The sequence below is a fragment of the Canis lupus genome, chromosome 16, assembly GCF_048164855.1.
Source record: "Canis lupus baileyi chromosome 16, mCanLup2.hap1, whole genome shotgun sequence".
NCBI classification, from domain to species: Eukaryota; Metazoa; Chordata; class Mammalia; order Carnivora; family Canidae; genus Canis; species Canis lupus.
The window spans coordinates 8,618,010-8,644,895 of NC_132853.1; the positions used below are offsets into that span (position 1 = coordinate 8,618,010).

A 26,886-nucleotide genomic window follows, 5' to 3' on the forward strand; every position below is an offset into this window, starting at 1 on the left:
CGAGGCCCTGTGAAGTCTCGCCCCCAAACTACCTTCCCCAACTTTGTCTCCCACATTCCCCACTCTGGGGCCTTGACTTTGGCCCAGGACTCAATTCCATGCCCAAATCCACTCCTGCTGGCCGGCACTGTGCCTCACCTCCTTCCTCTCCAGCTAAGCAATGGAAACCTAATAGTCAACATCCAGCAGACTCTCGGTGGGCAACCATAATGGGGTCCCACGACCCCTGCTTTGCTTGGGCCATGACAGTGGCAGAAGAGGCAAAGCCCTCACTGCAAAAAGGCTCCCGCCCCTTCTGCCGGCCCTCGTCCCTCTACAGCTCCTGCCTTCCAGAGACAGAGTCACCCAACTTAGGTGACTAAGTAAATGACTCACCACAGCCTCTACGCTGAGCCGGATGGGCACGAGAAGAGTCACCCCTAGTTAGGCTCTCCGAGCCCTCTGAGAAGCACACCCCTCTAGTAAGAGGCTGAGCCCACACCCAACATGGGCCTTTAAAACCACTCATTCAACAAAAATCAGTGAGCTTCAGCTCTACACCAGGCACCCTCTGGGATCTGGGGAAATGGCACCTGACAAGACCTTACCTCCTAATAAGGGAAAAGATTGCAAAATGCAGCTAACAAATGCTCCATTAAAAGGAAAGTAAAAGAAAAGGCTGGCCTGAGGGGACCATGGCTGGAGAGGCCCCTGTGACTGACATACAAACAAGAGCCAGAAGGAGTCAGGGCAGAAACACATACAGAAGGGCAGACCAGGGTTCCCTGGCACTTAAGATCTAAGTGCTTCCCATCAGGAGCACACAACAACCCAAACACTGGCCACTTCTATGAGAAAATGGATTTTAAGAGGAGGAGGGGTGAGCAACTCTCCAAGGCACACAGCCAGCGAATGACAGATGCAGAATTTGGATGCGGCTGCTGACCACGGGCTCCCGGGAGGCACACCACACTACCAGGGGAAATAAAGTCTAAGTAGAGGGAACAGTGAGTGCAAAGGCCCAGAGGCAGAAATATACTTGGTATATTCCAGGAACACTTGAAGGAAAAGCTCAAAAGCGTGCTCGGGGGCCAGAGCATAGGAGGCCACAGGCCCTGGTAAGGACCGTGGACTGACCACACAACCTGAGAAGAAGCTATTTGGCAACTGTGAACAGACCTAATTTGATCTAACAAACACTCTGGCAGTTTAATAAAGATTGGATGATTGTGAGGCAGGAGTGGAAACCAAGATGCCAGTTAGGAGGGGCCTCTGCAGTCCAGGAGAGACAGCGGTGGCGTGGAGTAAGTGGCAGAGAGGAGGCAGGTACATCGAAAGCAAGCCCATAGGACTGACAGAGCATGGGACATGGGTTGGGAGAGTCGTCAGGGATGACTCCAGGATTTCCGAGCCTAAACAACTAGGTCAAAAATGGCATTATTTACTGTCATGGGCACCCCAGAAGGAGCCAGTTAGGCAAGGGGCGAAGTGGAGAACAACGAGCTCTGGTCTATGAGCGTTACCTCCGAATCCTAGAGACATCTGAGGGGATAGTAAGTGGGCAGTCTGTAGTTTAGAGGAGAGTTTGGGGCTGGAAATAGAGATTCTGGAAATCATCAGGATTTAGATGGCACTTAAAGACATGAGGCTAGGGACGCCTGGATGACTCAGCAGTTAAGCTCTGCTTTCTGCTCAGGGCATGATCCTGGAGTTCAGGGATCGAGTCCCCCATCTAGCTCTCTAAGGGGAGCCTGCTTCTCCCTCTGCCTATGTCTCTGCCTCTCTCTCTCTGTCTCTCATGAATAAAATAATAATAATAATAATAAAAAGACATGAGGCTAGGACTGCTGAGGAAGAAATGAGGACTCAGCCCTAGGAGTTTGAAAGAGGTGCTCCAGAATAGGGCTGAGATGGGCGTGTCTTTATGTTACCAGGACACCTGTATACAGTAAGACAACTCAGGAGCAGCTTGGAAACATTCACCACCACATGTTTCAAGCCCTAAAGTGAATGCTGGGTGACTTTAAATATCATCTAAATTTTTGCACTTGGTCTTCAAGTTCCAGATGTGTAGTTTTAAAATGTCTCGCTAATGATGGCTAATACATCAACCTAATTAATTAGCTAATATTCTGAGGCACAATATACATTTACTGTGAGATTCATCAAAGAATTTCTTCATTAACTGTCAATCTTCTGGCCATCTTGTCAGAGCTAATTAGACCACTGCTTTTTACCTATTACTACAGACAAAAGCATGGACTGCCAAGTAGAAGTGGTGTCAACACAGTCACTCTCTCACTGTTCACTCGTGCTTCTATTACTGGAATCATCTTCACTCTGTGATGCCTTTGACATTTACTCATTTCATGAGGGTTTCAGTACTGAGCAGCGAGCAGCAGTTTCAGCCTAGCTCTCCCATGTGCCGGCTGGGCAAATCTCATAAGCCTTTCTGGGCCTCATCTTTTCATCTATAAAGTGGGGCACTACCTACCAGCAGTGCTCTCAAGATGGTTAAATAGGTGTGTAGCAGAGCTCCCGGCATCAATGCATAGAAATTCTATCTTATATCCTCACTCCTCTATATTCTAAGGACAACATTTTAGGTCAAATTCCTGAGACCCCTTCCATCCTCTCCATACTTGACCGTAAGCAGTGATTTGAGGGTGTCCCCCACTCATCCACCCTCCTGGCAGCATTATCATTGGGGACCTTGTTAGAAATGCCAATTCTCAGGCCAACCTCAGCCCTAGTGAATCAGAAACTGGGGGCTAGAGCCCAGCACCTTCAGGTGCTGAAGTCTGAGACCCACTACAAAAGGTGGGCAGCATTTTGGGAGACTCACAGGTCCTCAGGACAGGGACCATCGGCTGTAGAGGATCTTGTCATCAATACTTGCTACCATAACAGGCAGCAAGCTACCAATTTATCGTAAACACAAAGCTTCCTGTCTTACCAGCTGTCTTCAATAAATATCAAATATATCACTTAAATAAAAATGAAATTTCTTACCAAAGTTCAATCCCCATACTCCTTTCTATAGCAACACGGAAAACAAAATCCCAGTCCAACTTAACCTAGACTGGGGTTGCTATATAATTATTTTTCCAACTTTCCTTGTAAGGCTTGACAAAAACACTAACATCCTTTCTACCCATTCCAAAGAATATTAATTTAAGATCTGGTTAACCTAATTTTCATAAGGAAAACACATTCTGATTGTTTTATGTACATGTTTATCATTTTAAAAACCAAACTATCCCAGATTTTGATGCTCCCATGAGTTGAGTGACTGGAACATACGAAGTGGCAGATGCCCACAGGGAGAATGGGACCCAAACCAAATTCAGCTGACCCTCCTGTGGCTTCTCTGGGCTTGATCCTGTGTTGGAACAGACCCTAGTTTTGAAATAGTTCTCTCACTGCAAACCAAGACCCTCTCCAACACAAATGTGGAACTCAGCAGTTGTAAATGATGCCTCCCTCAGTGTTTTCCCATCCAAACCAGGACACTCTTGAGAGTGATAGGGAGGATGCTATTAATAACTATGCCAGGACAGCAGGTGTAAGCCGGAATGCATGATCATCACCCCATCTGTCACAGTCTACATGAACACAGTGATCCTCAAAGTAATTTTCCTCTGGTGTCCAGACACCTAACTGTGAGACTAGAATAGAGCTACATTTATAAGCTCCAGAGTCTGACTCTTCAATCAAAGGCTAGGTGTTACTTGGAGAGGAGAGGCTGAACCAGTTGCAGTGAGCACCATGAGAATAGGGGCCTTGACTTATGTACCACCATGTCCCCAGCATCTACTGCCATGAACTGTAGACAGTAGGTGCTCAAGAAACCAGCTAAAAAAATTAGTCAATGTTTCACATTGTATTTCCCTGAATCTAAGATAGTATATTTCTTTATGATTTAACTTTTGAAATCAGGGTATGCTCTTTTATAATCTATCTTGCCAATGTATTTTTTTGTTTCCTGAAAAGTGTTAAGTCAATAATATGTCTTACATGTGTTGGTGCCATAGTATCAAAACAACACAGTAACTGCCTATCATCCCAGATTCACAGAGACATGTTAATGATACCCATGGGACCAGAGACCCTGTCATGGCAATCTCGAGGTGGCAACTCCAAATGGAGGCACGATTTCATCTAACAGAGTCTGCCTGGCCTTAAAATTCTTGGAGAAAGACTTGACCTTGCTTCTCTATAGATTATCTTTCCCTCCCCACCAGGTCAGTGATACCGTCTCATGAATGGGGCCGATAGCCTGGAATCCTGCCAAATGGTGCTGGAGTAAACGCCATCTGTGTTGTCAACTCATAGTACGTGCCAACAATGGTATCTAGGCAGTCTCAGATGGAAGCCACGGGGGAGCGTGAGAGTCTTTATTAAGAGCTGACATGCACTAAGCACTCACCATGTGCCAGTCTACAACACCCACCAGGCTCTGGGGCTCAACCACACGTTCAGGCTCCCTGGGCTTCCACGGGCCGCCCTTGGCACTGGTCTATTCAGATAAATACAGGGTGGGAACAACAGGCTGCCAGGGGACAGCACTGGAGAGTACCCTCTGTGAGCTGTCCTTGAAGGAGCCTGGCATAGCTGAGAGGCTCAGGTCCAAGGCAACAAGATCCATGGTTGGTAGGTACAGGAACCATCCTGGCTTAAAAGCTACCTACCCCATAGGAACCAAATCTCATAATCACACAGGTCTCCTCAAGGGATATGCCCAGTTAGAGGAGTCACACTGCACTTAGGGAATCCCAAAGTATGGTGTCCCACAAGTGTTTACAGACTAGCTCTAGTTCTTCCCAGCTCAAGACACAATGGATTAAACCGAGGTCATTTTTACCATGAGCACTGTTGCCCAGTAATATACCTGTCATTTTCCATAGTGGCTTTTAACATTTTAATATAACTTATAAAGATATTTAAGATTAAATGGTTATGTAAATAAATGCTGAAGAATATGTTAACCATAGTAATTTTTTATAAATTGTGGTAAAACATATGTAATGTAAAATTTATCATCTTAAGCATTTTCAAGTGCATGGTTCAACTGTATTAAGTACATTTACACTGTTACATACTATCACTACCATCCAGCCACATAATTATTTTGTTTTATAAAACTGAATTTAAAAATTGTTAGCCAATAATTCCCCATTCTCCCTTCCCTCAGCCCCTGCAACCACCATTCTACTCTCTTCCTGTTTCTATGATTTGGACTACCTTTAGGTATCTTGCACTAGTGGAAATCCTACAGTATTTGTCCTTTTGTCACTGGCATATTTCATCTGACCATAATGTCCTCAAGGTTCATCCATGATGAAGCATGTGTCAGAATTTCATTCCTTTTTAAGATTGGATAATGTTCCACTGTGTGTATACACCACACTTTATTTATTCATCCATCATTAGACACTTGAGTTGCTTCTACCTTTGGGCTATTGTGAACAATGCTGCTATGAACCTGGGTATACAAATATTTTTTTGAGATCTTGCTTTTATTTCTTTTGGTTACATACTCTGAAGAACTGCTATATCTTATGGTAATTCTGTTTTTAATTTTTTTGAGGAACTGCCATACTGTTTTCCATAGCAACTGTACCATTTTACATTCCCACCAATAGTGCACAATGGTTCCAATTTCTTTTTTTAATGTGCAAACACTACTGAGGAGTGGAAGAGTGTGACCTCAGAGGGCAGGAATGAGGCACGGGCAAGCACAAGGAGGCATGATCAAAGATCTGAGACTGGGGTGCCCAGGGGGCTCAGTCGGTTAAGCATCTTTTTTTTTTTTTTAAGATTTATTTATTTATTCATGAGAGAGACAGAGAGAGAGAGAGGCAGAGACATAGCAGAGGGAGAAGCAGACCTCCCACAGGAGCCCAATGCAGGACTCGATCCCAGATCCCGGGATCACGACTTGAGCCAAATCCAGGCGTCCAACTGCTGAGCCACGCAGGTGTCCCAAGCATCTGACTCTTGATCCCAGCTCAGGTCTTGATCTCAGGGTCCTGAGTTCAAGGCCCTCACCCCATTGGGCTTCACTCAAAAAAAAAAAAATCTTTTCTTAATCCCACAGACCTTCTGAGAAGTTGAAGACAAAGTTTCAGTTACTCTGTCTTCAGACTGTTGATCTGATGATGAAAGAAAAAGCAGTTGTCCACTGGTTCTCATCTTTACCGGTCAGTTTGCCTCAAAAAGTTTTAAGTCCCTGGCACTTCCCGGTTGTACATGCCAAGTAGATTTCTATAGTCTCCCACACTGCAGCATTAAAGAGAAGCCCTGGAAAGGGGCCATGTGACACCCATGTGCAGTTGGCTGGTGCCTATGCAGAACTGATCTGGGCAGCAATGGCTGGATTAAATGACAGGTGAGCCTGAGAGGATCTGGAGTTATACACAGAGATGTCCTATATCAACTCTATTCTAGGTAATGAGGAACTGCTCCCATGGATGGAACAACCTAGAAGAAGCCATCTGCTTCTTTCCTCAATGACTGGTCCCCTCAGCTGGGATGGGTTCACCAGGTTTTTGGTGGTAACTGGGTCCCAACTTCTTCTCCATGAAGTCTCTGGGCCTTTCCCTGCCCAGGCAATCTCTGTATGTCATCTCTGTGGCCACTATGCCACATGAAGGGCAAAAACTAGAGTGCCAAGGACCTTGGAACTGAGGGAGAAGGGGTCTCAGCAAGCCCTAGAGCCAGGGTCAGAGGTATGCCTCCAGAGCTGTGCGTGTAGAAGGATGGCAGCCTGTGCCAACAGCTCTAGTTTCTATACATCCTCATCAATACTTGTTTTATTTCCTGTTTTTTTTTTTCCCTTTTGAAAGCAGCCATGTTAATGGGCATGAGGTGGTATTTGTGGTTTTGATCTACATTTCCCTAATGATTGATGATGCTGAGCATCTTTTTATGTTCTTATTAGCCATTTGCGTGTCTTCTTTGGAGATGTCTACTCAAGTTTTTTAATTGGGTTGCCTGATTTTTGTTAATCAAATGCCATCTTTATCTATTTCCAGAAAACAGATCTAGTTGTTAACCAAGGTCAAATTTTAAGTAGATAAACATGGACTATGTGTATACAATGGAATACTACTCGGCGATAAAAAAGAGTAAAATACTGATAAAAACAACTTCATGAATCTCAAAGCCACTATGTTGAGTAAAAGAAGCCCATCTCCAAAGTTACATACTCGGTGATGTTCTGGGAAAGGCGAAACTACAGGGATGGGGAACAGATCAATGGCTGCTGGATGTCAGGGGTAGGGGAAGGGTCTAACCACAAAAAGACAGCAAGATGGAACCAAAGAGACAGCAAGGCTGTCATGGTGGTTACACAGATCTAGAGATGAGGTAAAATTCAGAGAATTGTACACCCAAAAGAAGGTCAGTTTTACTGCATGTAAATTAAAAAAAAAAAAATGTTCATGCAGAAGGCAAAAGAGGGTTTGTTTGTTTGTTTTTTAATATTTATTCATTCATGAGAGACACAGAGAGAGGCAGAGACACAGGCAGAGGGAGAAGCAGGTTTCCTGTGGGGAGCCCAATGTGGGACTCAATCCCAAGACCCCAAAATCATGACCGGGGCCAAAGGCAGATGCTCAACCACTGAGCTACCCAGGTGCCCTGCAAAAGAATTTCTCCTTTTATCCACATAAACATTATGCTGACTTACATGCATCATCTCGTGGAACCCTCACAAAACTCCAGGAATGTGTAATTATTACATCTGAACCCAGGTCTGACTGAACTAGGAGAAACTAAGTCCTGATTATTTCGGATACGTGAGATTCCATTCAAACTTTTCGAGATGTGGAGTGTTTGCTAATTATTATTTCTCCTACAGTAGAAGGAATTTAGAGCGGGCAGAACCATGTCCACAACACATAAAATGAATCTTTCTCCCTGGGGACAGGGTCTACAGTGCTTCCACCAGATACTTAGTAGGACTTAATGATCTCAAAAAATTCAGGAATTGTTAACTCTAGTTCCAAGGTCCAGGGAGGGATTGTGGCTTGCCCCACAGGGCACAGCGGGCCTCTGGCAGTGCCAGTGCCAGACACTCAGGCCAGTTCTCTCCATCGCTCAAAGATGCCTCAGTTCCAAGCAGTCCCAGTGGTATGTCCCCCATGGTGATTTTAGTCCACACAATTTCCTCACCTACCAAGCCAGAGCTAGGAAACAGGGCTGAAATGCGGTCCAGGTACTTAGCCCAATTCCTATCTTGGTCAAATATAAAAACTGCAGTCTACAACCCTGCACATTTAGGGTAATTAATAGAGACAGCTCCCAGTGAACAGAAAAAACAAGGATAGATCATGCAGGAAAGCATGCTTTTGATCTGTGCCTTTGGTTTTCTGATGAGCTCAGTGAATTAATATTTGTAAGGCACTCTTGACAAGCTGAGGCAGGAGCACAAATTAGTGTGGTTATGCTAATTAAGTGAGAGGTTCTGTAGCTTCAGGACCCAGTGATTAAAGAAAGTGAAAAGGGTTGATTGGTCTCTGGGCTCTCTGCAAAGAGCCCTGTGCTGAGTGAGCTGCAGTGACAAACCTGCAAGGACACTGTACACATTTCCTTTCACCTGTCACAAGAGCCTAGGGGGACGCAGGTGAGGGGAGACTCAGAACAATACGTCAGGATTTCTCAATTTATCCTAATTGTGAAAAATTATCAAGGAAGAAAAATCAGGGTATGAAATCACCTGTTCATGGCGTTCAACACGATTTGTAAGTGACTTGTACAAGAGGACCTCAAACAGCTTGTGGCATTTTAACTGTCACAAGACAAAAACACCATACTGGGTCCTTTCACCTTCAGAGCTGAACAAAGATGGTTTAATGAGTCCTGAGAGTCACCCCTGCAAGGAGAAACTTGGGAGGAAGCAAAGATACAGTGTGACTCTGAGATAAGCTGCTACCCATGAAGATGGGCCTATTCCTTCCACATAGACTTTAAAAAGAATATAATCAGGACTATCATCAACCTACCCACATGTGCTAGGGCCATGTGTAGCTGAAATGAAATGCCTTCTATTCCCCCTATAAATGATCTTTTTGGAGGTTTATTAGTTACAAAAATCTATTCCCTGGAATTCAGCTTTCTCAAATGTAAAGAGAGAGAGAGAGAGAGAGAGACACACACACACACACACGCTGGAAGGAAATACCTCAATAGCCTGCTCCCCATCTTCCATGAGCACAGAGGTCTGAATTTCACCTACATATGATTTTTTTTTAAGAAACTGTCATTTTAGAGCAGAAGAGGATATTAGGGAAGAACAAAAGCTAATGTTTATGAGCACTTAATGTGTCAAGACTCTGCTAATACGCTTTATGTACATCATCTCATTTAATCTTTCCTCAAGACCATAAGGTAGGCCTGGTTATGATTTTGTCCATTTTACAGATAATAGAACAGAGACTTACACAGGCAAAGCAATTCATCCAAGATCCCACAACCATCCTATGGGAGAGCTGGATGCCAATCCACAGCTGTAGGACTTGGAGGCCCATGCCTCCATCACTGTTCCTGAGTCCAGCCTCTCATTTCGCAGATGGGGAGCCTGAGGGCTCAGAGGTGCACAGATCTGGTGCTTGCATGCAGAGCTGGGGCCCATGAGGCGGGTCTCCTGACCTCCAGGCTGGGCTCAGGCTGCTTCCAACATGGATGAACACTGAGAGTATGAAAGCCTAAGTCAAAAGTCTCCTGCACATAGCACAGGTGGTGGCCAGACTGTCAACTCCCTAAGGGTACAGATGCCTTTGATCTTCTTCTCAGTACCCTTCCCTGCCCTGGCAGACAACTGGCACTCAGGGAGTACTCAGCCACTAACACATAGATGGGCGGATGGTAGGTGGGTGGGGAGGTGGGCGGATGGAGCTATTTCAAGTAAGGACCTCTCTGCATTGTTCACATCCAAAGCAGATTCTCATACAATATTTTTAGCAAATTCACTTTTTTAGTCACCTCTGAGAAACCAGAAGCTACTTCAAAACCCTGTAGAGAGATATGGACACATCTTCAGGGCCCTCAGAGGGGCTGGAAAGCCCCAGGGGATGCCAAAGAAAAGACACTGAGGGTGGCTTCAGGCCAGCCTCCTGGTGGCTCTGTAGAGGACCAGCACTAGACTCTGGATCTGGGGAACACAAGCAGAGGAGGAGGGGAAGAGAAGCGCTCTGCCTCCCACTCAGCGCGTGACCTCATCTAGTCACTTCTCACCATGTCCCCTCCCTTTTTTCAACTGCCAAATGTGCACAATACCTGTCATTTTGCTCTCTTTACAAGAACAAAACTAATCAAATCATCCACTATCTAAAGGTAAAGCTCCTAGCAGTGCCTAGCACACAGGAAATACCCAGCAACTGTGAGCTGTTGTCCTCTTCAACAGAGATTAAAAATGCCATATGACTCCAATATTTTATCATAACTAAAGAACAAAACCCAAAACAACAGCAAAACACCTCATGTCTACAGAAGTGTTTTGAAAGTTATAAAGGATTATGTAAGTTTTACTGTGACGATAGTTAAGTGCCCCGCAGTATCAGTGTCATTAAAAACCAACGAAACAACTCAATACATCTAACTCCCCCCCACTTTATACTGCAGACTAGGCTCACAAAGAATTAGCATTAAGAAAGGGTCCTGAGATGGGTTTTGTCCACTCCACTGGGTTACAACAGAGGTGCCAGAAGCTCAGAAAGATTAAGTCATTTGCCCCAGGTCACCCAGCATGAAGCAGGCCTTCCTGGTCCCTCCTCATGAGCTGGAGCGACCAGGAGAGCCAGGTCCAATGTCTCCTCCAACATCCCCATCAGCATTACCTAGTGGCACTTTTAGTGTCTAGCAGCTAGTGACTAGCGGCTGCCTCAGTGGCAGCGGGGTCCCTGGAAATGTGGAGGCTCATATCTACCCAAATCACAACAGTCAAGAGAATCATGTCATCACAGCCAACAAAAATACAGATAAATGGGAAGTAGTCATATGGGCTGAGGTTGCAATTTGGCCCCCACTGAGCACACGACCATGGGCAAATCTCAGCTATTCTGGATCTCAGGATCCTAGGCACAAAAGAAAAGCTCTGTGTCTCAGTTTTGTCCTCTGCAGAAAGAGAAGTTCCTCTGTAAGGATTAAATGAGACCACGTGTGTAAAGCATGCAGCACAGAGACTGGTACGGGTAATGTACCAGTGGTAAGTGCTCAATGAAAGTTAGCTGCTGTTATTATTTGCACTTATTATTGAGAGGAGGAGCCAAGAGTAGCCAGATCCATGACCTATGCACAATCATCCATCTATTTATTCACAAGCAGTTGTGTGAAGGAGAGGCACATGTGATTATCCATAACCAGCAAATAAATAGAACCATTGTTTCCAAACAGAAGTTTTGGAGGTTTTTTGTTTGCTTGTTTTGGGCCAACTAAGTGGCAGTTCAGATCCATTCCATTGCACTGGACTTCCGCTGTCTCTCTTTTCATTCTACATCCACATCTACCTTCTCCCAAAGGCTGCCAGCATCACAGGCCTGCTCAAGGAGGCCATGGGCGGGCTGCCATTCTCAACAGTTTGGCATGCGGCTGGGAGCCACATCTGTCAAGTCCACACTGATGGCACAAATTTTTGAAAAGCTAGAAACCGAATGCCTGAACTCCGCCCTCTTGTCTCCCACCCTGGGAAGCACCACAAGCCACCCTGTGCTTGACAACTCCATTTCTTCCATGCTTTAAAAGTGGGGCAGAGTTTGCTGATGACAAAACTTAATTTGCAGTAAAATGACTGTGTGGTGCCAGCAAGCCAGTGAAAAACAAGGAGAAAGATCACCTTTAAGGAACTAATGAGAACAGAGGGTCAAAGCTGTTGAGGGCCAGTAACAGTATTTTAAAAAGACACAGTCTGGACTGCAGTCGGGACTGGTTCAGAGAACCATCATCAATCTTCAGAACCACAGCCTGGAAGAAAAAGGTGGGGATGAAGAGGAACAGTGACCATCAGATAGCAGACTTTCAATCCAGTAGGTAAATCTCTCCACTGCATCTCTGCCCACAGAGGAGGAGGATATGACATGAGAGATTCTGCCTAAGGCCTTTGACAAAGAAGAAAGGGGGAGCCAGGAAAACCCCACCAGTCCACAGCTCTCCTACCCCCCTCAGGGAGCATGTACCATAAACAGAGCTGATGGTGCAGGCAGCGTGTCCTAAATAACACTCAGAGGCCAACTGACAAAAATAAGTAGGTACAGGGACTCATCGTGACCTGGTTGTGGGCAGCAGGCTGAGCAGAACAACTGGCGTATGCCAGTGGTCTGTAAATGAAAGGCAGAGTCACAACTGTTTAATGCGCACGAGTACTGTCTGAGAGGACTCTGTCCCTCTGCGTCCCACAGACCCGCACAGACCGGTCGGCAGCTGCCTGACCATCACAGTATCAGAGTTGAGTATGGCTCAGTCTCTCATTGTGTTGTAGAGCTTTCTCAATTGAGTGTTTTGGGACTTTGATCTCAGCCTCACTATGAGATGAGGAAAAAGCTCACCAAAGCACTCAGGAAACTGAACTAAAATAGCCATCAATGTACATGGTTAACACAAACCCCCAACTATCTGCAGATCCTGATCAGATTATAGGTCTTACTAAGTCACCAAGAAACATTCTAACTGGCAACTCAAAACCCAGAAGCTCCATTTAAAGGTATTTTGGGGAGCCTTGCTGGCTCAGTCAGTGGAGTGTGAGAGTCTTGATCTCAGAGTCGTAAGTTCAAGCCCCACAGTGGATGTAGAGTTTACTTAAAAGGAAAATATTTAAAAATAATAATAATTCTGAGACTTGGAATCAGAGACCTAAATTCATTCTATGATTATATCAACTAAATCCATTCATTCTTCAAGCAACATTCTACATTCTAGTTGCAGCAAAGGCAAGCCCGTGGGGGGACCAGACGGGCACACTCCCTCAAGAAGCTAATGCTCTAGTCAAGACTGTATTTGTTGATTTTTAACTTTCAGGAAGGAAAGCAAGGCTCTGGTTTCTGAATGAGCTAAACAATACCATTCTACCCAAGTGTTTATTTGGGGCTTTCCCATGGGATTCATTATCTGCTGGAGGAAGAGAAGACACTCGGAGACCAGAGCTAGCTGGTTTTGGTAGAGGAGGCTGAGCACAGCTAGGAAGTGGGTTTTCACACTGTTTGGTGGAGGACCCAAGAAGGATCCTTGGCGGCACAGCTGAGCACGAAAGATTCACTGTCCTCAAAGTGGCTCCCATTACCCATTATCTAATGGCCCCCTTAGGTTTAGAAAAGGACCTGCTGGGCCGCCCTGGTGGCTTAGCAGTTTAGCGCCGCCTTCAGCCCAGGGCGTGATCCTGGAGACCCAGGATCTCACATCCGGCTCCCGCATGGAGCCTGCTTCTCCCTCTGCTTGTGTCTCTGCCTCTCTCTCTCTTTCTCTAATAAATAAATAAAATCTTTAAAAAAAAAAAATAGAAAAGGACCTGCTGCTTTCAAACAAAACAGGAAAGCACTAATTTCAGAATCCTGACCCTTCAGAGCACTGATGGAGAAAATGAGACCCAGAAAAGGGAAAGGACTCCCCAAGGTCACAATGACAGGCCTCCAATTTTTAGTCAAATGGCTTAAAACAAAGAGCCAGAAACTACGATGACAGATCCCTTAATAACTCACAAACTATGGGTTTTGTTTTTTTAATCATAAAAGAGCCTTTAGGGCAAGGTGGGTGACGGATCAGAGGAACACCTGTCCCAGCAGCGTGGCGCCCAGTCACCCAGTCGGCTGCTCCACGGGCGGGGTAGCTGGCGATGCTACTGGGCCCGCTGCTCGTCCCAGTGCGTCATCTTATTATGGCAACGGGGAACACATCCAGCTGGCCTGAGGTAAGACCCAGCCCCATGCTCAAGGCATTCTGCAATCCGGGCTAATTTGGGAAATGATTTTTCTGCAAGCTCATACATGACTCATCTTTATAGGCCTCCTATCAGGTCTGTCGGCTACAAGGAATCCCATTCAAACCACCTCTGCCAACAGCTGCTCAGGAGACCAGGAAACCTTTGGGGTTGCTGTGGCTAATTTTGTGAAACATAGCCCGCATTCATACTAGTTCTCTCCTGATAGGACTGCTAATGTTATTGGTATCATTAGTCTCATATGCAGCCTAAAGACTGCCCTGGGCCTACCTTAATTTAACTGAGGTCCCCCTCCTGCCTTTGGTAAGATCAGAAAAGAAACGAAACATCAACAGGAATTAAGATGGAAAGCTACTATGTCCCAAGCACCATGGAGACTCTCTAAGCAGTGCTCTGTGAAGGCAGAAAGGCGGCTGGGGACCACTGGGGTCGGTTCCCCACTGTACCGCAATGGGGCTATAGTCCCCCCGCCCCCACAAAAGTGACCAAGCTTCCCAGGATCTTAGTTGCCCTCAGGTGCAAAATAACCCACTACTCCCGCCCCGTCCCCCGCCCAGGGCCAGTCCTGAGAACGGAGTGAGATGACTGGGTCCCTCACTGCATTCTCAAAACCACAGGACACTGCAGGGATGTTCAAGACTGTTTTGATGTTACTTTTGGACTGTGACCCTGGAAGGGCCAGCCTTCTGCGGACTCTGCCACTGTGAGGTGTCACGGTGTTTGCCAACAAGGAGGGACTCAATTGAGTGTTGCAGGTGTGAGTGAATGAAGGACTACCAGGTGCCATAAAAAATGTTGTATTTGTTGACTGGATTCATTTTGACCACAAAGACTGTTAATTGTGGGGGGGAAAGGAAGTGTAAAATTTGAAAGAAGCTTTAAAATTGATAAAAATACAGTGACTGCTGATCGACAAGAACTCTTTACCAAGCCAAAAGTCTACAGCCTCATGTGACAGTACTTGCATCTTTCCTCTGTTCTAAAAATATGTAATGACAGAAAGTTACTGTGAATACAGTCGGTGTACAATTTTCTTTCTAATCAAAGACTCTTCACACATCTGTAAAATGTACACTTAAATCTGAGATGCCAAAGTTATTTTGTCCTCTGGCGGTGCACTGGTCTAGTCATCCTGCCACCATGTCAGCCCCAGTGAACAGCTCAGGGTCACAGGGAGCCTACAGGGCTGGCCAAGGGTGTTGATGAGTGATAAAACTCCTAGACGGACTGCTCTGCTGGGAACACAGACCAGGGAAAGAGAATTAAAAAAACAAACACCTGCATAATTTACATCTTCATATCACGTATCTACTTTGATTATCTTTCCTGGTGAGAAGGTAAGGCCCAGGAGGCAGGGATCTCTGTTGTATTCCAAGGACCAGAAGAGGTCCAGGCCCCTAGGAGATGCTGGATCAACTATCTGGTGAAGGAATGAAGGCACGAATGAGCAAGAGAGACTCTGATGAACACGGCGTAACTGAAGCCACCTTCTTTCCCATCCCTCTGTTGCACCCTGCTAACTCAACTCACCCGAGTCTCACTCTAAATCTCAAATCCTCACAGAACTGGCTCCCCAACACCCACCCCTACAAGCCTGATGTGACCCTTCCTGAGCTCCCCCGTGCTCCCCACACTGCCAGAGCCAGTGCCTGGGCTATACACTGCGATGTCTACTGAGTCTAGCGCTGCATCTCCAGAGCCTCGTGTGGAGCCTGACGGAGCCTACACAAAATCAGTGCCGAATGGAGGGACCGAGGAATGAATCAATGAAGGAATGGGGCAAAGATTTCAAAGTCCAGATGAAAAGCAAACAAACACAAATGGTTTCTCCAAGGAAGGGGCCACAGACTCAAATGTCAACAGCCCAAGTGGGAAACAGGAATCAGAGCAGTGGCTGGCAGCAGGAGTGGTGGGGCCCCCGTCCATGCTGCCTTGTACGAACGAAACAAGGCCTTAGAGCTACCTCTTCACTCAGGAGAACCAGAAAGCTGAGATATGTGAGTGATTTCCTGATTTTTAAATACTGGCCGCTAGTTCTTTTTTCAACAATGTGTATGGATCAAACACAACATGTCTATGGACTGAAACCAGCCCAGAGCCACCAGCCAGTTACCTCTGTTCACAGGCAGAAGAGGCATTTAAGCTCCAGAAACATCAGGGAGCATCAACCGTCCGCACATGACATGCTTGCTGGAAGGAAGCACTGAACAAAATGAGACGCATCATGCCTGTGTGCACGACCAGAACCAAGATCACTGGTTCCCCCAAAGTGGCCTTGGAGCAGCTACACATCTCCTGCCAGTGTGGCCTTTCAAAACTGACATCCCCAACCCAGAGTCCAGTGTCCTCCCTTGTCCAGAGCTTGGGAAGAACCCTCCCTTGTCCCTTTTAGCTCTTGGGAAGAACCTCTTCTCTTTGCCAGGCCTACCCACAAGCTCACCCCAGGGAGCTCCCTGACCCATCAGCCTTCGCCCTAGCCTTCTTCCTGGGTCCTTCAATGTCAACCCTCCTCCACCAAGCCTCACTGGACAGGCCCCGAACCATCCAAGAAGCTGACCCTCTGCCACCCTCTGGAACCCAGACTGTCTTGATCCCACATGGGGCCTGGAGCAGAGACGACCAGGGACAGCACGAACTGAGGCTTGCCTTTCTGCATCCCCAAGAAACGGTAGGGTCTCAGAGGAAGGCGATGCGCAGGACCCCTCCCACAGCCAGGCTCTGCTGAATGAGTAAGTCAGTACCCTCTAGAGCAGCGGGAGGGACAGTCTCAAAAAGATCTCCCCCAGAGGCGGACAATGATTGCTTACTACAATCAGGCTCCGTAACTACCAGAGACTGTTTGCTTGCTAACCGGGGTCCCCACTTCCCCCACGGACCTTTCTTTTCAATGAAACGCTGCTGGTGGCTTATAAGAGTAGGAGGTTTAGAAAACACCAACAGAAATCTCGTCGAAGTGCAAAGGGAAGTCCACCTACAATGATCAGCAGAAACCACCAGGAAGATGTACCTGTCATTCCAGGAGTGTCCTCATCTCCCCTGACGACTGTGCGTGAATCACAGCCAAAGGCCTAATACCACAAGGATGGAGTTCTTGCTGGCTCCACATGAAGTGCCAGCCCTGGTCTTCTTGCCAACCTCAGAACTCTCCTGCTTTGCCTCTTGAGTGCCCCACAGCCCCCTGCTCAGCCCCTTCCACTCTGCCCCCGACCCCCCACCCCGTCTTACCCTCTCCACGGAGCCTAGCACAAAGGGTGTCCCGTCCCCAACGGCCTCACCAGTGAAGCCCCCCTTTCCCGGGTGCCCAAGCCTGGACTCCACCTCCCGCTGCCCTGTGTTTCAGGTGGCCTGCGGGTGGGGTGTTATGCTAGGTCGGCTCTCCCTGCCTCGGGCAGGCTTCTCTGGAGCGGGCACTTAGAGGTTTCTGCATCTGCTGCAGCCCCCGGCAGAAGGCGGTGCCGGAGGCCAGTCTGTGCTGGGAGAACCTCCGCCGGAGTGAGCTGGCCTTAGGCCTCCGTGCTGAAGGACAGAGAACAGGAACGACGGTTCACCTCATCGGAGCGGCCTGAGCTTCAGGAGGCGGCTCCTGGGATGCTCACAGGTGCTTTTTGGCTCGCTTTTCACTCTTCCGCCACTTCCACGTTTTTGACAATGAACGCATCTTTGCAATCGGAGAAAATCCCATTAACGTCACACCTTCAATCCCGCTTCCCCTGGAGCGCCCACCGTTCTGAGGCACCGTTCACCGAGCTCCTGAGCAACGCTGCCGAACTGACCCGAGGTGCTTCTGGGCTGGCACGTGGGCGGAGAAGCAAAGCAGCCCGCGGCCACCGGGCGTGCCCGACCGGACCCGAGAAACGTGCCCGAGACGCGGCGCTGCAGCCCGGCCCTGCCCGCCAGGAAGGGAGCCGGGCTCCCGGCCGGGCCGCCGCGCTCCCGGGGCCCCGGGGCCAAGCCCTCCGTCCCGCGGAGCCGCCAGGGCGTCCTGAGCACTCCGGGGAGGCGCCGCGGGCGGCCCGGGGCGCGGAGACCCTCGGCCAAGGTCGCAGGACGTCCTTCCTGCAGCGCCCCGCGTCCGCCGGGCTCCGGGGCTGGCCCGCCCGGTCCGCCTACGCCGCCGCCGCCGCCGCCCGGACGCCCGCAGGCCCCGGCCCCGAGCCCCGGCCCCGGCCCCAGCCCCGAGCCCCAGTCGCGGCGCCCAGCCCCGCGGGCTCCGACAGCGCCCCTGCCCGCCTGCCCGCCCGCCCGCGCCCCGCGCCTGGGCCGCCCCGCACCCGGCTCGCTCCTGCCCCGCGCCGGCCGCAAGGGTCCCGGGCGCACACAAAGGCGGCGGCTCGTCCTCGGCGCGAGCCACGGGCTCCCGGGCCCGGCGGGGGGGGGGGGCTCGGCGGCGGGGACAGCGCGGACCCGCCCCGCATCCCGGCCCGGAGCGCCGAGGGCGGCGGGCGGCGGCCCCAGGCCTGGGCGGAGGCTCCCCCGCCGCGCAGGCCCGCCCCGCCCGCCGCCGCCCGCCCGCGCTCACCTGCTTTCTCCAGCCGGCCGGACATTTCCGGGCTGCGCCGGAGGCCGAGGCCGCCGCTCCTGGGGCCGGGCCCCGCCGCCGCTCCTCGGCCCTGGCCCGCCGCGCCTCACTCCCGCGCCGGCATGGCGGGCTCCGCGGGCCGCGGCCTGTGCGCTCGGCCGGCGGCGCTCCCGCCCCCCGCCCCCCGCCCCCGGGGCCGCCGCCGCCGCCGCCGCCGCCGCCGCTCCGCCTCCTCCGCTGCCCCCGCCGCCGCCGCTGGCCCGGCCCCGCGAGCTCCCGGCCGCCGCCGCCACCGCCGCCGCCGCCGCCGCCGCCCGCCCCGGCCGCCTCCGCCGCGCCCAGAGCGCCCCCTGCCGGGCGCCCGCCGCGCCGCCCCCAGCCCAGCGCCCCCTGCCGGCCCGGAGCCGCGCGGAGCCCGCCCCGGCGTGGCACGCAGCGCCCCCTGCCGGCCCGGAGCGTCCAGGCCCGGGCGACCGACCCACCCGCGCCCGCGCCCCCACGGGACCCGCTCCACACCGCGGCCGCAGACCCACCGCGCGGTGCCCGCGGGACCCGAGGCGCCGCGCTCCCCGCCCACCCGCTGCGCCCATCGCGCAGGACTCAGGGGCCTCCGCCCGCCAGAATCTCCCCGCCACAGCCAGGGAATGACGCCCCCAACCAGGTCTCGGCACCTTCTTCGTGGCTGGGAGCCTGTCCCGACCCTCCCGCCGGAGACACAGCTCTCCCTACTGCGGTGGAGCCTCCAAGCCCGGGCCAGGGACTGACACCCCCAACCCAGAGCCCAGTGACCTCCCTTGTCCAGAGCTCGGCACCCCCACCCCCCCCCCACCCCCACCACCGCCCCCCGAAGCGGGACACACTGCCTCTTTCCAAAACTCTAACCTTCATGCCCGGAGCCATGATCGACCCCATCCGGGACTCAGAGCCCCGTGCTGGCCCACAGGCCCCGCCAGGTCCATCACCTGGGTCCCGGCCCCTCACCTGGCCAGGCCTAGGCTGGACCCACTGCAGACTCCGTGCTCCCTGCTATCCCAGGGGCTCCCACTCCTGGACTTACCTGACCTCCCCTGCTCTCCCCCATCTGACACTCAGCACGCGCTGAGGGCAGGAGCCACCTGGCCAGGTCTGGGCCGGACCCCACCCAGGGCTCAGTGTCCCCAAAGCCTCTTTCATGCCAAGGCTTGGGCCCAACCCATTAGGATAACTGACCCCTGCCTGCTCTACTCATTTGATCTGCAGATGGGGACTTTATATGCCTCGCCCCATCTGGGGAGCTCAGGTGTGGACCGTTTCTGGAATGGTGACTAGTTAAGTAAAAGTCATTGATTCAAGAATCAGGACTCCTCCTAGGGCTAGGCATTGTGTTGGGTGCTGTGTCCTGTGAAAACATGCATGATTGATTCTTTCCTCCAAAGAATTCCAACTTGGGGAGTCAAAGTTAACTCATATAATGCAGGTATACATCATAGTAACACATTTTAGCCTCACAAAGGATGTTCGTATGTGGAAAAATCTCCTTCCTCCTGCTCGCTGTCCTGGCCGGAGCTGGAATGCAAAGAAATAACACAAAACCAACTCAGCTAGTTTTCCCTCCTGTTCCCTGCCACCGCCACCCCCCCACACACACACACCCCCACATGGGTAAATTAAATAATCTGGTGATAGGAACAGGATTTGGGAGAGGTGCAGGGAGAAGGAAGAGGTGGATGACATTGTAAGAGGTTCCTATTTCCATCTCCCTGCATACTCTGGTGGGTTTACTGATTCTGCAACTGATGGCAGCCACATTTCTAGACTTGTCAGCTCCAGCCCTCTGGGGGGTCAAAGGCGAAGCCAAAGATTGACAAATTCATTTCTCTTTTTGAGCTGATGAATGGCTGCTCTGAGCCGGAGTGGCACCACTCAGCTCCCTTGGCAGCTGCATCGCCAGGCAAAACTGGCCCTTGGCCCTACACCCACCTCCCTGACACTCCCAAAGCTGCTCCAAGCCTTCTAGGCTTCCGAGCTGAGTCAGGCCAGGATTTTAGGTCCAAAATCCTAGGTGCAAAATAGAAAATTAGACTGAATAAATAAATAGGCCCAGTCAGAGGTTCATGAGAGCAAAACCAAATATATTTAATGACTCATGATATATCAAATGGCAAGGAATTTTCAGACAATAGATTACTTTATGGATAGATCTTACTTAACAAGGGTTATTCATCAAAAGTGTGCGTAACCATAACAACACACACAGGCTAACGAAGCAAATAAATTCCTGAAGCCCTGTTTCTCCCACCTGGGACCCTTCCCTCATGCTGCCCGTCCTATGTGCCATGTTCTCTCTCTCCTCTCCACCCAGCTGCTTCCTAGTCATCTTTCACTTCTCGATCTGCCACTTCTACGGGGGACCCTTCCTGCCGTCCTCCAAAGGGGCCAGCTCCCTATACTGGCCAGGAAGCTTGATTTCGGGGTTGGAAACCCTGCTCAGCTTGCTTGGAGCAAAAGGGAGTTTGTTGGACATCAAAACTAGCAAATCAGGGATACAGCCAGGACCAACACAGCCACCTCGAGGCTCTGAAACCACAGCATTGCATCCCTGGGTTGGCTCTCTTCCCCAGTAGTGTCTCTCCACACACGGCCCAATTGGGCACCAACCAGCAGGCTCATTAGCCTAGTCTGGGTCGCAAGCCTATCTTGGGCCAGTTACCACAGGGGAGGAGTAGAATATATAAATTAGCCAGGCCAGTAAACAGCAGCAAGTGCAGGAAAGCTTTTACTGGATGCTATAGGACTAGCATCTGGGTGAGGGGGAGGATGGATGCGCAAAGCGGCACTGGGGGGAGGCACACTGATGGGCCAAAGCCCACAGATGACCATCTCGCCATCTCAGATGGCTGAGAGGCTCTCGGCATCCCATTTCTCTCCCATACGCTGCAACCTCTCTGGGGTGCTCTAGTGTCTTGGATCTGTTTAATGTCTGTTGCCTTCAGGACAGCATGAGTCCACACAGGCAGGGGTCGGCTCATTTGTACCCATGGGATTTTATTTTATTTTTTAAAGATTTTATTTATTTATTCATGAGAGACACAGAGAGAGGCAGAGACACAGGCAGAGGGAGAAGCAGGTTCTCTACAGGGAGCCCGATGTGGAACTCGATCCCAGGACCCCAGGATCACGACCTGGGCCAAAGACAGATGCTCAACCGCTGAGCCACCCAGGTAGCTCTACCCATTGGGATTTTAATTCACAGAGGTGACTTGGGGAGGGGCAAAAAGGGGAGGCCAATGCTGTTGGCAATGTATTATTTGTGTTTCCCAGGAGGAGGGGCACCCCATCCCTGGTAGGGCCATGTGTGGAGCACCTGGGTAGTCTGGGGGGTCGGGGGGGGGGGGCAGAAGCAACAGGGAGGGGGAAAGCTTAGGCCAGAGACTTTACTGGGCTTTCTTCTGGAAAGGCACAGCAGGGAAGAGCAAACAGTTTAGGGTTGACTAGTGGGAATAATCTCAACAGGCTCTGGGAAATGGTGTGGGGGTTGGGGGGTACTCCAGTTGCCTGGCCCTGGGATGATTTAGGGCAGGGGATATCCTGGGTTGGGGCGTCAGAGGCGCTAAAAGGCGTGCCCCCTTTCCCATCTCTGAGAACTGGCCAGCCCTGGGAAGACAGTCTCTCCCAGGCCAGCAGGTTTTTAAGGTGTCAAAACATAAGACATAGAAAATGAAATACATTATTAGCACAGGGACTAGAGCTGGCTCATCTGCTGTGGCACCAACTCCAGCAGATAGAAGGAGATCGGCTAACCTCCGCATGAGTGTTCGCATGGCCTTCTCCCAACATTCCAGGAGGGACAAGCTAGTTGACCGCTGCAGAGCTCTCGGGCTCCACAGGGGGAGGGATGGCTAGGCAGGTGGCCAGGAGGCTGCTGGGTTAGCCTATCTGAGGCGGAGCCCTTTCCGAAAGGTTCACATTCTCGCCTGGGCGATTGCAGACCATCTTAGGCTATTAGGACAAGAGGAATCAGAAAACGGAGATGAAGGCAGAAAATGGGGAAAGTGGGGCTGCTGGCTCCAGGGCTCAGCTTGGACAGTCGGCAATGAGTTCACAGGTGTGTGCCCGGACTCCCCAGCTACAAACAGTTCCCTGAGGATGGAGATGATCGCTTCACTGCAGTTTGCCTGCAGATCAAAGCAGGAGGCAGAGTGCATGACAGTAGCAGTGATGGTAGCAAGGGCTGCCTGTGGCAGGTGTGGGCTCAGGCACCGCCTCCATCCTCACAGCAATCCCGGGTGGGCAGGCGTCTAGATCGGAGAGTCTTGGGTCACATGTTACAGATACCGATTTAATAATGGCTTGGCAAACAGAAGAATTTATTGAAAAGCACAGGGGTGTCTCAGGGGTAGGACTGAAGTGCCAACCCTCAGCAGCCCCTGAGCGGCAGCCCCTGAGCAGCAGCCCCTGTCACTTATCCACCCACTTCCCTGTCCCCTCCACTCCCACCTCAGCCCACAGACCAGAACTGGCTCCAGTTGGGGTCCAATCAGGATGGGCAGGCTGGTGAGGTTCTACAGTACAAACACACCTGCTAGGGTCTACCTTTGTGGGTCAAGTTCTCTGTCCTCTACGGTGACTATCAACCCCCCCTTGGCTGAGTGGGTAACACGAAGATCCATTCCTAGTAAGTGGTCAGCCTGCTCCAACTCATGTTTTCACTCTTGTGCTACAACCTCCCTAACTCAGCTTATCTGTACATGCCCCACAGTATTTTACATGGTGCTCTTTGTTCCCTTCCTTTCCATCCCACCCCATGCCGTACTGTTTTTCCCCTCCCATCTGATGCCATGCCATCCCATTCTATCCTTCCTATTCATGCCAGGCCACCCTATGTCATGTCATCTTTCCCATCCATTAATGCCATCCCATCCTATGCCATGTCATCCCATTCCATCCCTTTTCATCCTGATGCCATGCTGTCCTATGCAATCCCATGCCATGCCATCCATGCCATCCCATCCCATGCCATCCCATCTCATTCCATCCCTGTAGTGTGTATGTCCTCAGTGCACTGGGCCTCATGAGGAAAACAAAGATGAACAAGACGGGGCTCTGGTCTTTAGAAGCTTCAAGGGAGCTGGGAGTAGGGGGACTCTCAGGTCCCAGCCAGCTCTCCCATGGGACTGGCTATGATGAACGTTCTAGCAGAGGATGCCCACCATGCTGTCTGGTTATGGGAGTATTCATGTCAATTTGGAGCACTAGGAAAGTGCAAATGGGGGAGACAAACATTTTAGTAACTCTAAAGGCATTAGTGATTTTGTTTTCATTGAGATTTTCTCATTATTTGTTCATGTGAGCACCAGGGCCCCACATTCCCTCATGCCCCAAGCCTGCAAATAGCTTAATCCTGATCTGGTGTCAGAGCTCAGGGAACTGGGGAAATGTCCACAGACATCTTCAAAAAGGCGGGGACAGATGTCTGAACATCACTCCACAATCTAAATGTGGCTTCTCCCAGACTGACCCCAGCACAGCAGGCAACAGATTGGCTTCGTGGTACGTTTGGCCTTTTCTCTTGCCAGTGGGGATTCGGGCCAGTTAACAGGATCCTTGCTCTGAGTGCTCAGAAGCTGGTATGAAACAGATGCGTTTTCTCTAAGGACACATAAGGTAACCACAGCCTTGAGAATCAGGTTAAAATGAGATAGTTGAGCCCACAGCTGAAGCTTGCCAGTGTGAGGCCTGGCTGCTGTCATTTCCTTAAACAATTTGGTAAATGTTACAGATGGCCTGTTGAATGAGGAAATTGTGCAAGAAATGTAGTAAACAGCTATTAGCAAACAGTCCAGGCACAGGCACATCTCTCCTGCCCCCTAGTGAACATTTAAATTCCTAAACTCAATTGGCCTAAAACCATTTAGCAGTCTGTTGCCTTAACCACTCAAACACCTCGTGGTCAACTGGCCTAAAGTCATTTAAAAAAAGCAATGTACTATCATTTTACAAGTCTTTAAGTGTTAATCACAGAAACTCTCAGGTGTGGGCTCAGGCATAATGTGACATCGTTTAAAAAAAATAACAAAATACAAGCAAAAGTCTCCCTTCCCTCAAGAGATACAACAGTTTTAACGTATATCCTTCCAGACTTTTCCCTTTTAAAAATACATCCGTGTACATGCTTCTGGTTTTTTACACGAATGGGTTTATGTGTGGTCCATATCAGTTTGCATAACAGAGGCTGGCTAAATGCTCCCCAAGCCCATCTGCTGGGGGCACACAGCTACACGAGCTCTCCCAGCCTCCCCTTGCAGCTAGGAGTAGCCTCATGTACAAGCTCCAGACAATGGAAGGTGGTGGAAATAATGATCACCTCTGCCATGCCTGGCCCATAAAAATCTCCCACACCTGATCCTCTGTTCTTTCTTTCTGCTGTCGTGATGTTCACAATGAAAGGAGTCAGGGTCCCTGAATGGCTGCCGGCAGCACAGCGTTGCACCTGCCCCTGGACCTGCGTAGGATGTAAGATTGTGACATGAGCCAGAATGAGCCAAACTGAACTGAATTTGCCCCAGCAGTAAACCTACTATATGTGCCATATAGTCTGTGACTTGAATTTTTCATTAAATTACATACATATAGATATATTGAATACCTTTCATGCCAATACATATGAATCGATCAGATACTTTAAAAAAAAAAAAAAGTAGGCTCCACATCTGGCATGGAACCAGATGCGGGGCTCAATCTCACAACTCTGAGATCATGACCTGAGCTGAAATCAAGAGTCAGACGTCTAATCTACTGAGCCACCCAGGTGCCTGCTTCAATCTGATACTTTACTTTAAAAAATAAATTTAAAGATTATTTATTTATTTATTCATGAGAGACACAGAGAGAGAGAGAGAGGCAGAGACACAGGCAGAGGGAGAAGCAGGCTCCATGCAGGGAGCCTGATGTGGGACTCGATCCCAGGACTCCAGGATCACGCCCTGGGCCGAAGGCAGATGCTCACGCTCAACCGCTGAGCCACCAGGCGTCCCTAACCTGATACTTTTAACATTAGTTGTACAACATTCAATTATATGGATGTATCAAATGTATTTAATAATTTCCTTCTTGATGGGCACTTAGGTTTGTTTCCAATGCTTAAAACTTATAAACTGCAATAAATATCAAGGTTGGTATATCTTGTGTGCATTCATGCTAGTATTCCTGGAGGGCAGGATCTTATTTCCTATAATTCTAGATAAGGACTCAGAAGCACAATAACCTGGGCAGTGGAGAAAGATCTGGAACAATTCTATTTGAATATGGCACACATTTGGAGACGTAATGGAGTATATGTAGTATTTAGGATCTTTGGAGAAAGAAAGAACCAGGTCCAAGTTCTGGTCCTGCTGTTTGCCAAGCAACCTTGTACAAGTCACTCAACCTCTCTGGGCCTCAGTTTACTCATCTATGAAATGGGGGTAATACTAGTGCCTGCCTTATATTGATGCTGCCATCTGTAAAATGGGAATAATAAATAGGGGTGAGTACCTACTTCATAAGGTGATCAAGGTTAAACAGTGAAGGAAGGAAGAAAGGACAGTGCTCCTTGAGGGTTGGATACAAATGAGCTGAGTCTTACAAATGCCCCAGCATAATAATGCCTGGAGATAGTTTCCAGGCTGCAGTGCAGGGAGGGGGTACCCTAGGCAGAGCATGGTGGGCTCCCTGAGTCAAGGAGACAGAGCTATGAGTTCAGGAAGTCCAAAGCAGCCAGAGTTTACAAGACAGAGTTCCAGAGAGAGGAGGTTGGGGGAGCTTCGGGACCACCTCTGTAAAGCTTGGTGTGGGGTCAGAGCACAGCCTGTGCTTCCTGAGGAAGAAGGAGGAAAGGGCATAGTCACATGTACCCACTTTCTCCTTCCAAACCCACTAGGGAGCTCAAGCATCTGCTCCTTCCCAGGGTTACATGGGTAGAGAGGCCAGGAGGGCTATGCTAGCTGGGTTCCCGGCATTGGGAAGGAGAGAGTGGAGTAAGGATGAAGAAGAGGCAATGTTGTGGACTGCTCGTACCTCAAAATGCTACCCTGCTGCCTTGGGCATTATTCTCCGGCCAAGTGTGGACCCTCCATCCATCCACCTGCTTCCCGAAATGAGCCCACTGACACGATCTACATTACTGAATAGCAAGCTACCTTCAAACTTAGTGGCTTAAATCTGTGCAGCTTTTGTGGGCCAGGAAGAGTTCTCCTGGGCAACCAGTGTCTGGTCCTCACAGCCTCGGCTGGGATGGAGCTAGAGGATCCACTAGCAAGTTGGCTTTTTCAGGCATGTGTTGGTGCCTCAGTGCTCCTCGGCCCTTCTCTTTTTGCCGTAACTTCTTCTCTGTTTCCAGGTGGCCTCCCATTCTCCAGAGCTTCTCCACATGGCTTGGGTTTCTCGAAGCATAGGACCTTCTGGAAGATGCCCTACGAACATGGCAGCTGGCCTGAGAGCC

The 26,886-nt window shown here is 50.0% G+C and overlaps 1 protein-coding gene across 4 annotated transcripts in view; it reads right to left on the reverse strand.

Annotated features, from left to right (window-relative positions):
• RAPGEF1 (Rap guanine nucleotide exchange factor 1) overlaps positions 1 to 18,579 on the reverse strand; it is a 135,509-nt gene extending 116,930 nt beyond the window's left edge. The window contains exon 1 of one of the 4 annotated variants that reach the window (XM_072778415.1): positions 18,429 to 18,579. In XM_072778415.1, coding sequence (XP_072634516.1) covers positions 18,429 to 18,453 — 25 coding nt within the window. In that variant the 5' untranslated portion in view covers positions 18,454 to 18,579. Of the gene's footprint in view, positions 1 to 16,022; positions 16,063 to 16,916; positions 16,939 to 17,457; positions 17,669 to 18,428 lie in introns of those variants that run through there. The other 3 variants (XM_072778419.1, XM_072778417.1, XM_072778416.1) reach the window with 3 other exon arrangements.
• Positions 18,580 to 26,886: the final 8,307 nt, after the last annotated feature.